General features: G+C 43.3%; 1 protein-coding gene and 1 long non-coding RNA gene across 4 annotated transcripts; one reads left to right on the top strand and one right to left on the bottom strand.

Moving 5' to 3' along the window:
* Positions 1-372: 372 nt before the first annotated feature.
* LOC120062558 (protein FAM53C-like) lies at positions 373-9,284 on the bottom strand. Of its 3 annotated transcripts, none has more exons than XM_039012620.1 (5): positions 9,233-9,284; positions 5,109-5,344; positions 4,934-4,994; positions 4,004-4,809; positions 373-1,850 (listed from the first exon to the last, which is right to left on the bottom strand). In XM_039012620.1, exons 2-5 carry the CDS (start codon positions 5,187-5,189, stop codon positions 1,614-1,616), a joined length of 1,185 nt encoding a protein of 394 aa, XP_038868548.1. In that variant the 5' UTR covers positions 5,190-5,344; positions 9,233-9,284; the 3' UTR covers positions 373-1,613. The 3 variants fall into 3 exon arrangements, with proteins under 3 accessions (XP_038868548.1, XP_038868551.1, XP_038868549.1); XM_039012623.1 differs by having other exon boundaries at positions 3,988-4,809; XM_039012621.1 differs by lacking the exon at positions 9,233-9,284 and adding an exon at positions 6,731-6,823.
* A 677-nt stretch (positions 9,285-9,961) lies between these two features.
* LOC120062093 lies at positions 9,962-13,548 on the top strand. Its single transcript, XR_005478384.1, has 5 exons — positions 9,962-10,072; positions 10,182-10,272; positions 10,365-10,442; positions 12,723-12,822; positions 13,208-13,548. It is a non-coding gene; the product is annotated as an uncharacterized LOC120062093 (long non-coding RNA).
* Positions 13,549-14,488: the final 940 nt, after the last annotated feature.

A 14,488-nucleotide genomic window follows, 5' to 3' on the forward strand; every position in this document is an offset into this window, starting at 1 on the left:
CAAGTTAATGAATATAGAGCAATGTAACATATTGTTCCTTTCAAACAAACATGCCCCAGGTCCTACTCGAATAAAGTACCTCTGTTTCTCAATGATCTGTCTAATCTTTAGAACGTTTAGATAACTTTGAGTGACCACCAGATGTCACTAAAGTCAATGTGCCCTATACTCTCTGTATGTTTCAAGAATTTACTTGAGGCTTGACTACTAGACTGATGCACCATTCTCAGGTGGATGTTTATGTTGACAATCTTGGAATCAAACATGCTACATAAAGAAACCGGTCTTCCTAGGTGATCCCATTTGACACCTATAAATATTCCAATACACACCATCTTAAACATTGTTGATTGAAAGAAACCATACAAAAGGTGATTTTTTTGCAAAATTAATCTCTAATAAACTTTATTTGTACACAAAGTGTAAATAGACATTTCCATCTGAAAACATACAATAAAAATAATCTTTCGAAAGGCCACCAATCCTCTGCATCTCTACTGGTTCCTTCTCACACGCTAATGCTGCGTTTGGACAGGCAGCCAAATTCTGATATTTTTTTCACTAATTGGTATTTTGACCAATCAAATCAGCTCTGCAAAAGATTGCCGTGAAAACATCTGATTGGTCAAAAAAACTATTTGAAAAAAAAGAAAAAGAAACTGAGCTGCCTGTCTAAACAGTCATCCACTCACACAAAATGGTTTCCACAGGTGACCACTGTACAGTACATTACATTACATTGTGCCCTAAAGGATCCAACTGCAGCGTCGAGTCAATTATTCAAATCCTATTACAGTGCAAGTGTGATCTGTTCATTAGTGGGGAACTGAATCAGAATGGACAGACTATATAGGTTCCATTTCTATGGGAGACCAAGAAAACATCTTGATGTTATGAACAAAAACCATGAAAGCAGAAACACCTGCTTTGTACATGATTAATGTACAATATTTAATTCAGCCAATTGTGGAGAACAAATGAATGCATTATCTAAGTAGTAAGGGAAACAGAAGCAGCAAAATATACATTTGCCAGCTATGAGGAAAGCACATGGGTCCCTCCTTGATTCCCTTTACAGGTGTGTGGGTTTTCCACCCGGCCAAATCAAACACGTCAGAGCGTTCGGCCTACACCCATGAAAGCCGATGTGTGAAGGCTTTTCAGGGGGCCTTCGGCAACTCAACTGGCCATACGTTCGGTAATGTATCCTGCCGACAGGAGTGTCCATCGCAAGCAAACTGCATAATTTTTATAATTGTAGTAGTGGTAGAGCGTTACTACCCGTATTATTAGAAAGCGGCTATTACAGTATGACCTTCAGAAATCACCACGTCTTATCCATCTCCATTGTGTTTCTGGGTATACACATTTACCCACAGAGTATGGACAGGCAGAACATCATTGTCCTGAAATGCTGAATATTGTGAGCTTGTCAAAGTTGCTCTAGCATTACACTAATGGTAAAATTGATCCATAACCTTTAGTCAGCCAGTGATATGAAGGGCCCCTAATGTGGCCCCTTCGAAGGCAGCAGGTTCCCGTGGGCTCGGCCAGGGTGTAATGTGAATATGACGATGAATGCTGTCAATCACACACGGAGCACCAATAAACTTTCAATTCTCCTCAATAAGGTTCAAGTCCAGTTCTGTGCAGTCTCTCTCAAACACACTCTGCTGCCCGGCCTCTTGCGCACCCATATTTATGTTCTCCTCTTCCTCACTTTCACTCAACGGTCCAATGCTGGTTCTTCCCAGGTCTGCAGGGGAGAAGGCTCCTCTGAAGTCCCCTGGAACAGGCTCTAGCCCCATGTAGACAGCCGCTCCACACACCAGGGGCTCCCCACTGCGAATCTACACACAGAACAGAAACAAACACTTAATATCTTCAGCATTTCCCAGAGAAACAAGTTTATCCACACAACTCAGCTTCAGCTGAATCTAATAAGCTAACACCCATGAAGGCAGATGTGTGCAGGCATTTCAGGAGGGCCTTCTGCAACTCAACTAGCCATACGCTCTAAATAGTGCGCTTGTCAAAGTTGCTCTAGTAATACAATAATGGTAATATTGAGCCTTACTAATTAAGGAACTTGCCAAAAGCTTTTAGTATGTTTGTAGTTATTCAAAACACCATGAGTGTAATGCTTGTCCTCCAAATTCTATTGGTTTTCAAATCAACATTTTATTGTCCAGCAGCCAAAGGAATAATCCTAGCCATATTAGTAACCTATGCTAGTTAATGCATATTTAGAGCACCCCTTAATTCCAAATGATTATTTTCAGTACCGTCACATGAAACCGTTTTTGCATGTGATGTGCTTTTGAGAACTGTTGTCCCGTAAATTGCATCTTGGAACGTTGACAAAAAGCCTACAACCATGTGCACATTGTTGAGCTTAAAATACAATTGAGAAAAAAGTTACGCTAAAAACGGTCTGATCAGTTACATCAGCCTCATCGCTTTAAAATGGGCAGTGGTTGGTCGGTTCTGAACCGTAGACAATTTATTTTATAAAGCGGTTCCTTGCATCATATAATGTAAAAATGGTGTTAAAAAAAAATGTCTGTAAGTCCTACTTGTCCAAAGGGATTTAAAAAAAATATTATTTATTGTCAAGCCCTGGTGAGAATGTCCACCTTTCAAATGAGACCGGTCTATGCAAAGCATACGTAAATGTATCTGTACATGCACTGACCACGAGCACCCCCCCCCCCCCATTCATCCTGCTCCGAGACCCCAGTCAGAGCCAACTGAGCTCTCCCTTGGTCTTGTTACACTAGAAAGGCAACCATTTCATGAACCACAACCCACCATCTTAAAACATGACACAAGGAGACACCGCCAGCTAGCTGCAGACCCAGCAGCAGCAGCTCCAGTCACACCCCCAGAAGGCCAAACAAACCAACCAGGAATGAGAAGAAAATTAAAATACACCAGTGAGAAAAAGTGATGACATCACTCCCCAGAGCAGGAAGTCCATAGCAGTGGTTAAATATACATGGCTGGGGTGGTGGATGTCCATAGTGGCAAGACGTTGGGCATTGACACATTAACCTCATCCCCCAGGCTCAATTGCTACCGCATATAGAGAACCTGGTAACACTGCAACAAAGTGGGACTTGAAAGGAGCGTGGATTCAAATAGTCAGGCGAGGGAAGGACCCTGCTACAGCTGTATTAGAGATGGGACTGAAAAATGTAGAAAGTCACCAAATCAAAAGAAAATGTTCCATCACATTGACCATATTTTTGGCAAAGGCCAATTGATTTGGAACTCGGTATATAAAGTTTATATACGAAAACTACTTCTAAGATGTGTGCTTTCAGATTTTACAAACTCACTTTGTTTAAATCACTTGCGCGTCGAAGTCCACTATGTAAGGGAAGGTTCTAAAGTGTTACACTAGATGGTGGACTGATACTTTAGCTCATTCAAATGGGTTGTTTCGTCCACTCCTGCCATAGACTTCATTCAAGTCCCTTTCTGTGGCGCTGTTGAAACCAGACGGTTCGACAGAGCCGGCTGGTGGACGAGATCAGGCATATATCAACGATTGGACACACAGGAATGCAAGTGTCAGCCCAAAAATACACACACGGCTGGTCAGGGCAATGAGGTTCCATGGCCAGGCAGCACAGTACCGACAATGCCACACCCTGAACCCAAATCCAGACTGGTCCGGTCAGGCTGGGACAGGAATGTGAATGCAGTAGTTCTGGCTCATGAGGGGAGGTGGAGGAGTCAGAGAACCAGTGGCCCCACTTCTCCTGGCTAATGAGCCCAAGTTCCCCACAAACACACTGGTCTCTTCGGAGAGAAGCAGGAGAGCTGAGAGATGAGGGGCTGCTTTAGGCCCCCTGCTACTCTCAAGCAAATTACAAAAGTTCTCTGCATCAAGGACAACTATGAGCAGTTTCTACCAAAGTTATGCATTTTGTGTTGTTTTGGATCCACTACATTTCTGAATAGGCCTTACAACAGTTGTACCTCTCATCAAGCTCACCGGAGTCATCTTGCTGAAGTCCAGGCCAGGCCTGAAGTAGTAGGGCAGGGTGTCCGCGTCATGGCGTCTCTTCAGGCCGGGCTTACGCAGGTCACAGGGCTGAGAGTGGCAGCGTGGGAGACAGGGGGGTAGGTCACGCCTCGAGGATGACGGGGAACTGCAGGCTGAGGGAGATGGGGCCGGGGGCTCCATCGAAGGGTAGCGTGGGACTAGATCGGGAGCAGGAGAGGGGGAGGGCCGGGGAGGCAGGATGTGCACAGGGGACAGGGAGAAGCGGCGTTGCAGCAAGGGCCGACAGGAACCCAGCGAGGCGGGGGAGGAGGAGCAGAAGGAGGGGGCGGGGAAGAAGCCAGTGCAGCCCCCCCTGGGCAGGTCGTTATGGTCCCAGGGACAGCCCCAGGGGAGAGGGGAGTCAGGGGACATGGCCAGGCTGAAGAAGGTGGGGCTGGAGGAGGAGTGTAGGGAGGAGGTGAGGGAGGAGCTGGGGCCTCGGAGGGGTACGGAACCCACCAAGGAGCCAACACCCATGCAGGCCACACCCCCTCCACTATAGCAGCGGCGCTTGACTGGGGTCCAGATCTTGGAGGCGCTGGGGCGCCAGGGGCTGCGGCAGTGGGACAGGTCCTCAGGGACAGAGAGGGAGCGACAGTGTCGTTTGGGAGGCGGCGGCGGAGAGCTCTGCAGGGACAGGTCTGTCACAGAGGTGCTGGGGAGAGGGAAAGGTGTTCCCAGTGGGTCCAGGGAGGACAGGACAGAGGCATCCTGCAGGTGGGTCTTAGAGGATGGGAACATAGACCAACTACTCTCTGAAAGTGAAATAAACCAAAAATGGGAATCAATGTAGGCCCTTCCCCCAGTTAATGATTGAACCTGATCTTTGAATGAGGGCCTTTAATTTAAAAAAGCTTCAGGAATTAAATGGATCCTTACCTGGAGTCAACCCACACCCACTCCAACACACAGTGGGGCTGGAACCCACTTCAGGCAATGACTGAAACACAGCAATGAAGAGGGGATTTAAAATGACTAAGGCAACCATTAAGGCAAAGGTAATTCCTTATGGAAGAAGTGCTATACAACAACCTGTGTCACATGCCATGCTCACCACGTTGAGAGAGAAGGCCCTGTGGTAAGGGGGCTCCTCCAGATTCTGTTTGCGGAGTTGCTCTGTGATGAGTGTCACCATGGTGGCTCGCGGAGGAAGGGAGGAGGAAGGGGATGGGGTGTTTGTCAGGCTGTCAGACTCCTGGCGAGGTATGTGGCGTCCCCCTCCGCACCTCAACCGGCCAGACAGACCCTTCCAACCTCACTGAGAAACGATCATCATCATGTTCCCCTCAACTGAAGAACAGCATTTAATAATGAGTAGTAAATGCACTTGCTCACATGACTCATTTTACCAGAAATCATAGCATCAGATACAGAATTATTTGGAGCATGAGTCAATTTCCCCAGAAAAACAAGCCAAAGGATTTCCCAATGTATTGCCCATCTTCTAATCTCTCAGCTGTGCTTTGGGTCCTCACAGGAAAGTGTGTTTAAACCTAATATGAATCATTGTGGCATTACTTAGTCTACTTATCAACTTAGTCCTCTTAAAAGAGGTCAAATAATGAGGTTGCGAAACTCATCAGCGCAGGTCACTGTAAAAACATGCAGCTATGTTTACACAGTTTTGGTGAGATGAGAAAACCCCAAGAAGGAGTTAGAGTGAACGCCTAATGAGTGTGTTCTGCAGACCTCCCAGATAAGAGCTGGGCAATATCACAGGCTAGGAAACGGGCTGGCCAACCGTCTAGCTGCCTCAGATGGAAGTTATTCAAACACAGATGGAGTTTTTGGGGAATAGCATACTACAGAACAGTATAGTTCAGTGGGTCCATTTCAACAATGAGTGATGTGTGCCACTGTAGAGTGCTATGAGGAGAAAGAAATGGGGAGGGAGAATGTGGAAAAGAGGGGGAGGAAGTGTGGGAAATGAAGAGGGAGTGGGGCCAAAGGCACATTATGCCTGCACTGTGAGAGACACAAAAGGGGGAAGAGAAAGTGGACAACAGGACTAGAAGAAGCTTAAAATGACCAGAACACAGAACAAACAATATGCACACAAGGCGCACAGCACCAGAGTTAAACAAGGTGCCAGTTCATGGAGTTCACTGACACATTCCACACCATGCATTTTTTTTTTTTCACGCAAATACCAGAGTTGGTCAGCTTTTAAACAGATGTAACAGTAATTGGAACTAGAGACACACCCTATGGAGACAAACTGACTCCGCTAAGGCCTATACAGTCCCACACCAAATAAGACCAGTCCAGATACATGCTTGACTAGTTATTCCAACCTTTGAACTGTTCTGTAAATCTAGATCACAATGAAACCAAAAGGCATCTATAAAACTAGCACTTGATAAACAGCTTCTGTTTTCCTATGTAGTCATCTCAATGTATACTGAACAACATTTTTTTTTAAACGCAACATGCAATCATTTCAAAGATTTTACTGAGTCCGTTCATATAAGGAAATATGTCAAATGAAATTAATAAATTACGCCCTAATCTATGGATTTCACAACTGGGAATACAGATTGGCATCTATTGGTCACAACAAAAAAATTAGGGGTGTGGATCACAAAACCAGTCAGTATCTCGTGTGACCATTTGCCTCATGCAGCACAGAGTTGATCAGGCTGTTGATTGTGGTCTGTGGAATGCTGTCCCGCTCACCTTTGATGGCTGTGCGACATTGCTGGATATTGGCGGGAACTGGAAAATGCTGTCATACATGTCAATCCAGAGCATATCAAACATGCTCAACGGGTGACATGTCTGGTGAGTATGCAGGCCATGGAAGAAGAGGGACATTTTCAGCTTCAGGGAATTATGTACAGATCTTTGCGACATGGGGCCGTGCATTATCATGCTGAAACATGAAGGAGCCGGATGAATGGCACAACAATGGGCCTCAGGATCATGTCACGGTATCTCCGTGCATTCAAATAGCCATCAATAAAGTATAATTGTTTTCTTCGTCCATAGCTTATGCCTGCCCATACCATAACCCCACCACCACGGGGCACTGTTCACATCAGAAAACAGCTTAACGCCATACACAAGGCCAGTTGGACGTTCTGCCAAATTCTCTAAAACGACAGAGGCTGCTTATGATAAAGAAATGATCATTAAAATCTCTGGCAAGGAAAACTTGGCGTTACATTGTATTATATCACGAGTTGGAATTGTCTTGATAATGATTACATTGTCACGATTTGTCATCTACCGCATATAGGTATTTGTTTAACTTTGTTTCATCCAACTCTTATTGATGTTTATTGTGGCATAGCAGAAATTCATTATGATGCATAATGTATTGTCAAGCATGTATGTCCTGTTTATAATAGTCACTTATCCTGACTATATACACATACTACATAAAGTCTAACAGACAATCTGGGAAAATATATAAATATTAATCGTGCATGAACTCTGGAAATTCCTGTAGTCAAAATCAAATGTTGGTCACATACACATATTTAGCAGATGTTATTGTGGGTGTAGCGAAATGCTTGTGTTACTAGTGCCAACTGTGCTGTAGTATCTAACAAGCAAAGTTGCTTAGGAGCTAGAAGCAGAGCTGCCATGTCGGTCGGCGCCATCAGCATGCCAATTGCGCACTCCCTCAACTTGAGACATCCGTGGCATTGTGTGGTGTAACAAAACTGCACATTTTAAAGTGGCCTTTAATTTTCCCCAGTACAAGGTAAACCTGTGTAATTATCATGCTGTTTAATCAGCTTCTTGATATGACACCTGTCAGGTGGATGATTATCTTGGCAAACGGAGAAATGCCCAGGGATTTGTGCACAAAATTGGAGAAAAATATGTTCTTTGTGTGCATTTAATTTCAGGGATAATTTATTTCAGCTCATGAAACCAACACTAAATGTTGCAGTTTAGATTTTTATTCAGTGTAGATGACAAAGGGCAAGGTCTCTTCCTGGTTGTGGGCACTATGGGGAGCTACTGTTGCTTTAAGTGCTTAGGGCTATGTGGCAAGATAGAGCATTTTATTGTGGGTAGCACTAAATATGGACTAGCCATCTCACAGAACTTTGACTTAGTTTGTGTGTGAACCATCACAAATAAACATTAGATTTCAAACCTACCAAGCAGTTAGAAATGCCAATGACTAAAGCGTGCGTGGACATTTAATTGATATAGAAAGTTCGGGTTAAATGGCACGTGTGCCACTCACTAACTAATCTTTAGAGTTTAGTTAAAGTATGTTTAAACGGTAACGTTATTAGTTATCAGGTTCTGGCAACCCAGCTAGCAGGCAACTATTTTGGGATGTTATCAAAGCAAAGAAAGTCTCAAATCAAAAATTAGAGTGCTTGGTAAACCGACTCTAGCCGGAGACTTCCAGTAACGTTAGCTCAGTCCTCAATATTCTGATCTAGCTAGATTATAGTTAACGTTGGTTACTAATGTAAATATCAGCTGGCTACTAGGCAAGCCAAACCTACAACAAATGCGATGACATTGGATTGTTGCGTGCCATGAATAATTAGTAGCAATATGGTGAGTTAGTTTACAAGCAAATTAGTTAAGTTGGTCATCATTACCCCAAATACATCGCTAGCAGCGAATGCTTGCTGCAAAAGGCAACTGACAATGATTAACGTCACAGGTTGCAAGCTGTGGCAAACTAACGCTAGCTAGGCTGTCCGTGTTGGTTTACACATTGTTGTATCACCTTTCATATAGTCACTGGTATCGCCACAAGCATGTCTAGCTAGCTGTCCAGGTAACAGTAGTTAAGCTAGCAAGCTAACTCTAGCTAGCATGAACAAGCAGCAGCCCGTGGAAGTGACCGTCCTTCACGGTTACTGCTAGATGTGTAACAGTTTGTCAAATTGACGTCAAAGGTTTATTTTAGTTAACCCCAAGCCCTTTCCTAAATTTAACCCAATTCTCCAAACCTGTTAGATTAATTATCCTAACCTGCTACGAAGTCAATTCTGGCATAAGATGTATCCCATCTAGACATAAACCCTTATCATTCAGCTGTTTGCTAGCTTTCTAACTATGTTACCATGCTCACATATTTAATTATCAAAGTACCTGAAGCCATTTTCCTAATAATATAATACAATTAAGTTAATTATTGACAGCAAACCCAGATTGTGCTATGAAAACTAGCTAGCTCGATGATGAAGACGAATTTACCTGCCCACCGCGTCTCCTTAGCAACCGAAAGCAGCACCGGACAGAATATGGCATTGCACCGAATATATAGTCATAGGAAGAAACCATTAAAAAGGGGTGGTTGAAACGTCTAAATGCGTGTATTTTTATTACACCAAATATTTTGTATCACAATCCATCTATGAATTAACTCTATATCTTCTCCAAAAAATAAAATTACATCTTCAACTTGAGAAACGTTCTGCTTTTGATTATTGAATATGAAAAACTAGCATCCTGCTGAAAGTACCTAGCGTATAACCACATATATATTTGGTATAACCGTCCGGGAGGCGAGGGCGATGTTCTGGAAAACAAGACAAAAACGTTTTCTTAAGAAAAAAATTAAGATCAAAACATCGAGTACATGCATTTTTCAGAGATAATATGCCAGCAACATGTATTCTACCAATACTACAGCGTGTGCCCGGGAGATCCCAGCGCTACAAAAACATGTTTTGAACTCTGGGTAGTGTAGTTTGGAATTTTGTTGTTGTTGTGATGATAAGGGTGCTATGAACTATGATAACAATAGCATTATTCCAGTTTTTTGCATGGGAAATAACGAAAATGCTAGATTCCCCTTATACCAAAAGACAGACACTTCGTTTCTTGAAAATACTCCACAAGTAATGCCTACAAATAGACTGACGCATGCGTAGTTGAAAATGCACATGCACGTAATGCCAATAGCGGAAAATACAACTCGAGTCTGTAGTTCCATTTAACTTAGTAGTATAAAGTAAGCCAAAAGCAGTGGAGAGTGGCTTTGGAAACATTCAGTAAATAAGAGCCTCTTGCAACGCAAAATAAACTGATTGGGTATGTAACTGCATGACTTGAAGAAGATCAACGCTTGACGCTTGTAAACCAGGGCCGCTATAGTATGAATACATTGAAATGTAAATTGGGTGCATTATGTCTTTCCTAGGTAGTCTTGCTGATTCTTAGAGTCAGAGGACAGTATTTGTATGACGAGAACGGCAATTAGTATTTGGACTGTATCAGCAACGTTCAGCACGGTAAGAGACAAATCTATCGGTGACGTTCTTTTAATGCATCTTATTGGCATATTTGATACGTATTCTGTTGTATTCGGTGTATTTTGTGACAGCATAGCGGCAAAGGACACAATCCAAAGCCCTTTGAACATTACAGTACAACATAATCAACACAACAGTGCCTCCTAGTGGTAAGTGTTTGTCACGACATGTTGACAACGATGGATCGTTGTTGCACATATAGTGAGTGGGTCACTGTCATCCCAGCATCACACAAGCAGCCACCGTGCAGATGGAGCATCTGAAAGCCAATTCACGCTTCCTGCACGACATTATAGTACAGAATGCCGACCGCCTCGCTGCCACTCTGCCCGAAAAGCTGTGTGTCTTCTATTTTGTCAACTCAGGATAAGACCACAACCTGAAGTCCTCCTGCAACATAACCCCAATGACATCTGCATAAGATATAGGAAGAATAATGTAATATATATTGGTATATAAGATATAGGAAGAATAATGTAATATATATATATACACAGTGGCAAGAAAAAATGTGAACCCTTTGGAATTACCTGGATTTCTGCATAAATTAGTGATACAATTTGATCTGATCTTCATCTTAGTCACAACAATAGACAAACACAGTGTGCTTAAACTTATAACACACTAATTGTATTTTTCTTGTCTATATTGAATACATCATTTAAGCATTCACAGTGTAGGTTGGAAAAAGTATGTGAACTCCTAGGCTAATTACTTTTCCAAAAGCTAATTGGAGTCAGGCGTCAGCTAACCTGGAGTCCAGTCAATGAGACGAGATTGGAGATAGCTGCCCTGCCCTATAAAAAAAACACTCACAAAATTTGAGTTTGCCATTCACAAGAAGCATTGCCTGATGTGGTATCATGCCTCGAACAAAAGAGATCTCAGAAGACCTAAAATTAAAGAATTGTTGACTTGCATAAAGCTGGGAAGGGTTACAAAAGTATCTCTAAAAGCCTTGATGTTCATCAGTCCACGGTAAGACAAATTGTCTGTGACTGGAGAAAGTTCAGCACTGTTGCTACTCTCCCTAGGAGTGGCCGTCCTGCAAAGATGACTGCAGGAGCACAGCGCAGAATGCTCAATGAGGTTAAGAAGAATCCTAGAGTGTCAGCTAAAGACTTGCAGAAATCTCTGGAATGTGCTAACATCTCTGTTGACGAGTCTACGATACGTAAAACACTAAACAAGAATGGTGTTCATGGGAGGACACCACGGAAGAAGCCACTACTGCTGCACGTCTGAAGTTTTCAAAAGTGCACCTGGATGTTCCACAGCGCTACTGGCTAAATATTCTGTGGACAGATGAAACTACAGTTGAGTTGTTTGGAAGGAACACACAAACCTATGAGTGGAGAAAGAAAGGCATAGCACACCAACATCAACATCTCATCCCAACTGTTTGGGGCTGCCTCAGGGCCTGGACAACTTGCTATCATTGACGGAAAAATTAATTCCTAAGTTTATCAAGACATTTTGCAGGAGAATGTAAGACTATCTGTCCGCCAATTGAAGCTAAACAGAAGTTGGGTGATGCAACAGGACAATGACCCAAAACACAGAAGTAAATCAACAGAATGGCTTCCACAGAAGAAAATACGCCTTCTGGAGTGGCCCAGTCAGAGTCCTGACCTCAACCTGATTTTTTTTTGTTGATTTTTTGAAATGCTGTGGCATGACCTCGAGAGCGGTTCACACCAGACATCCTAAGAATATTGCTGAACTGAAACAGTTTTGTAAAGATGAATGGTCCAAAATTCCTTCTGACCGTTGTGCAGGTCTGATCCGCATCTACAGTTTGGTTGAGGTTATTGCTGCCAAAGGAGGGTCAACCAATTATTAAATCCAAGGGTTCACATACTTTTTCCACCCTACATTGTGAATGTTTAAACAGTGTGTTCAATAAAGACATGAAAATGTATAATTGTTTGTGCTATTAGTTTAAGCAAACTGTTTGTCTATTGTCGTGACTTAGATGAAGATCAGATCAAATTTGAGGACCAATTTATGCAGAAATCCAGGTAATTCCAAAGGGTTCACACACTTTTTCTTGCCAGTGTGTGTGTGTGTATATGTCTCCAACAGTTCAGAGGCCAATGATCTAGCATTACACTTGGCACCCAACATGAAGACGTCATTGTGGTTGACCAGTAAGGTTTCTCAAATATCACACTTTAAACACCTACTGTTCTGCTACCTTTTCAAATGCATGTCTCAGTAGATTCTCTCTCTAAATGTACTCCTTCCCTCTTTTTCCCTATCCACCTGATTTCACTTATCGATATGTCCATACAAGTTCTGGAAACTGACAGAACAGAAAGAGTGGCTTTACATGGTGTGTAAGAGGATACATATTGCATGACTCTTTTCTTTGGTGAGTGTGCTATAAAAAGCTGATACTGGCATTACACTCCACTTCATTCTTACAGGCCCCTGTAGCAGACACCTGTAGAGACGACCAACCCAGCCCAGACATATGCAGATACTGTGGAGGACGTGATAGACCAGGTGCACCAAAGAGGTCGCAAGGTACAGCAAATACAATAGTGCGTGGACGAGGAGAACAGATAAGTCTATATTTGGACACAGAGCAGTGTGTAATGCTGATAGTGTAGTAACTGTGTAACAATGCTTATTAGTGTTCTAAATCTATGGGTATACTCTCTCAATATGGACTTGACCCACATGTTTCACTGTTTTTCATTAAGTCGTTGCCCAGTGATCTTCTTGCCCAAACGATACTCAACCAAAGTAACAGAGTAGGTACTGCCTCGGAGCATACAATATCAGTGCACTATTAGACTACCATTCTCTCATCAGCAAAGACTAGGTCGAACAGCCAAATCCTCACGAGTTAGGATCAAGGTCATTGTGCATAATAAAAGATTTGCTTTGTTGGTATCTCTCTCTACAGATACGTGCGCTCTGCAAGGGGAGTGTTTGTGGCAGACGAGGTGAAGACAGGTTTTGGGGGTGTGGGGAGTCACTTTTGGGCCTTCCAGCTTCAGGGTGATGATGACTTCTGCCCTGACATAATGACCATAGCCAAGGTGATGGGTAACGGGCATCCCCTGGCATGTATGGTAACCAGTGGAGATAGCTGAGGCCTTCACAGCCAACAGAGTGGGGTACTTTCACACAGTGAGACTAGTAGTTGCTGTTACTACCTATTTTTTTTTTTTATTACCTTAATTTAGCTAGGCAAGTCAGTTAAGAACAAATTCTTATTTACAATGATGACCTACCCTGGCCAAATCCTAACGACCCTGGGCCAATTGTGCGCCACCCTATAGGACTCCCAATCACAGCCGGTTGTGTTACAGCCTGGAATCTAACCAGGGTCTGTAGTGACGCCTCCAGCACTGAGACACCACTCGGGAGCCCCTATATATATTCTTAGAAAATAAGGTGTACAGTGCAAAAGTTAATGTTATACATGTTTGTTTACTGCACCCGTGTACGCAACCAATAAACCTTGATATGTGCAACTCAAATTAGGAGTCTCATCCCTAATCATGAATTGTGGCTTTCCCGTGACTGTGTGCAGTTTGGCAGAAACCCAGTTTCTGACACAGCTACAGACCTAACATCCAATCATTGGAGACATCCGGCAAGAGAACTATGGCTGGAATTATGTTTAGGTAATGGCCGTGTTCCTTGGCCCAGGCACTGCTGACATGCCAGATCGTACAACACCTGGATAGCTATTTTACGTATCAGCCAACCACGTTATAGCAATCTGGTGTCCGAAGGCACAGTCGAAGACTTGGCACGCAACCATTGGTTGATGCATGCAACGTCTGAGCAGGTGAACAAGCCCATGGTCTCTATAGTAACCATTGACTACCAACAAACGACCAACCTTGCATTCTGAGATACTGTCTGAATAGTGGTTTTGTGGGCTTGGAGATGGTCACAGAGCCAAGGGGCTGGTTGTGGGCTTCAGCTTTTCCAAATAAATCTTAGCATTACCAAAAAAAAAACAAGCAGAAATATCCTCTCCTGTTCCAGACTGAAAGAGGAGCATATCTGAGTCATCACAGAAAGCCCCTGGGAGAACAGTCAAGTTTAAACCTCCCATGTGCTTCAGTGTGGAGGACGCAGAGCTGGTGGCAGACAGGACACACACCATTCTCACAAGCGATTGGAACATAAACCCTGCAGCCTTGAATGAAGCATATTACAGGACATTCAC

Source organism: Salvelinus namaycush, chromosome 17, assembly GCF_016432855.1.
Source record: "Salvelinus namaycush isolate Seneca chromosome 17, SaNama_1.0, whole genome shotgun sequence".
NCBI lineage: Eukaryota > Metazoa > Chordata > Actinopteri > Salmoniformes > Salmonidae > Salvelinus > Salvelinus namaycush.

Excerpts from the sequence above, each read along its gene's own strand:
- LOC120062558 (XM_039012620.1), bottom strand. The coding sequence starts at position 5,189 with ATGGTGACACTCATCACAGAGCAACTCCGCAAACAGAATCTGGAGGAG. Across the intron at positions 4,995-5,108 it reads GGGCCTTCTCTCTCAACGTG|TCATTGCCTGAAGTGGGTTC; the intron begins GTGAGCATGGCA and ends GCTGTGTTTCAG. Across the intron at positions 4,810-4,933 it reads TGGGTGTGGGTTGACTCCAG|AGAGTAGTTGGTCTATGTTC; the intron begins GTAAGGATCCAT and ends TTTCACTTTCAG.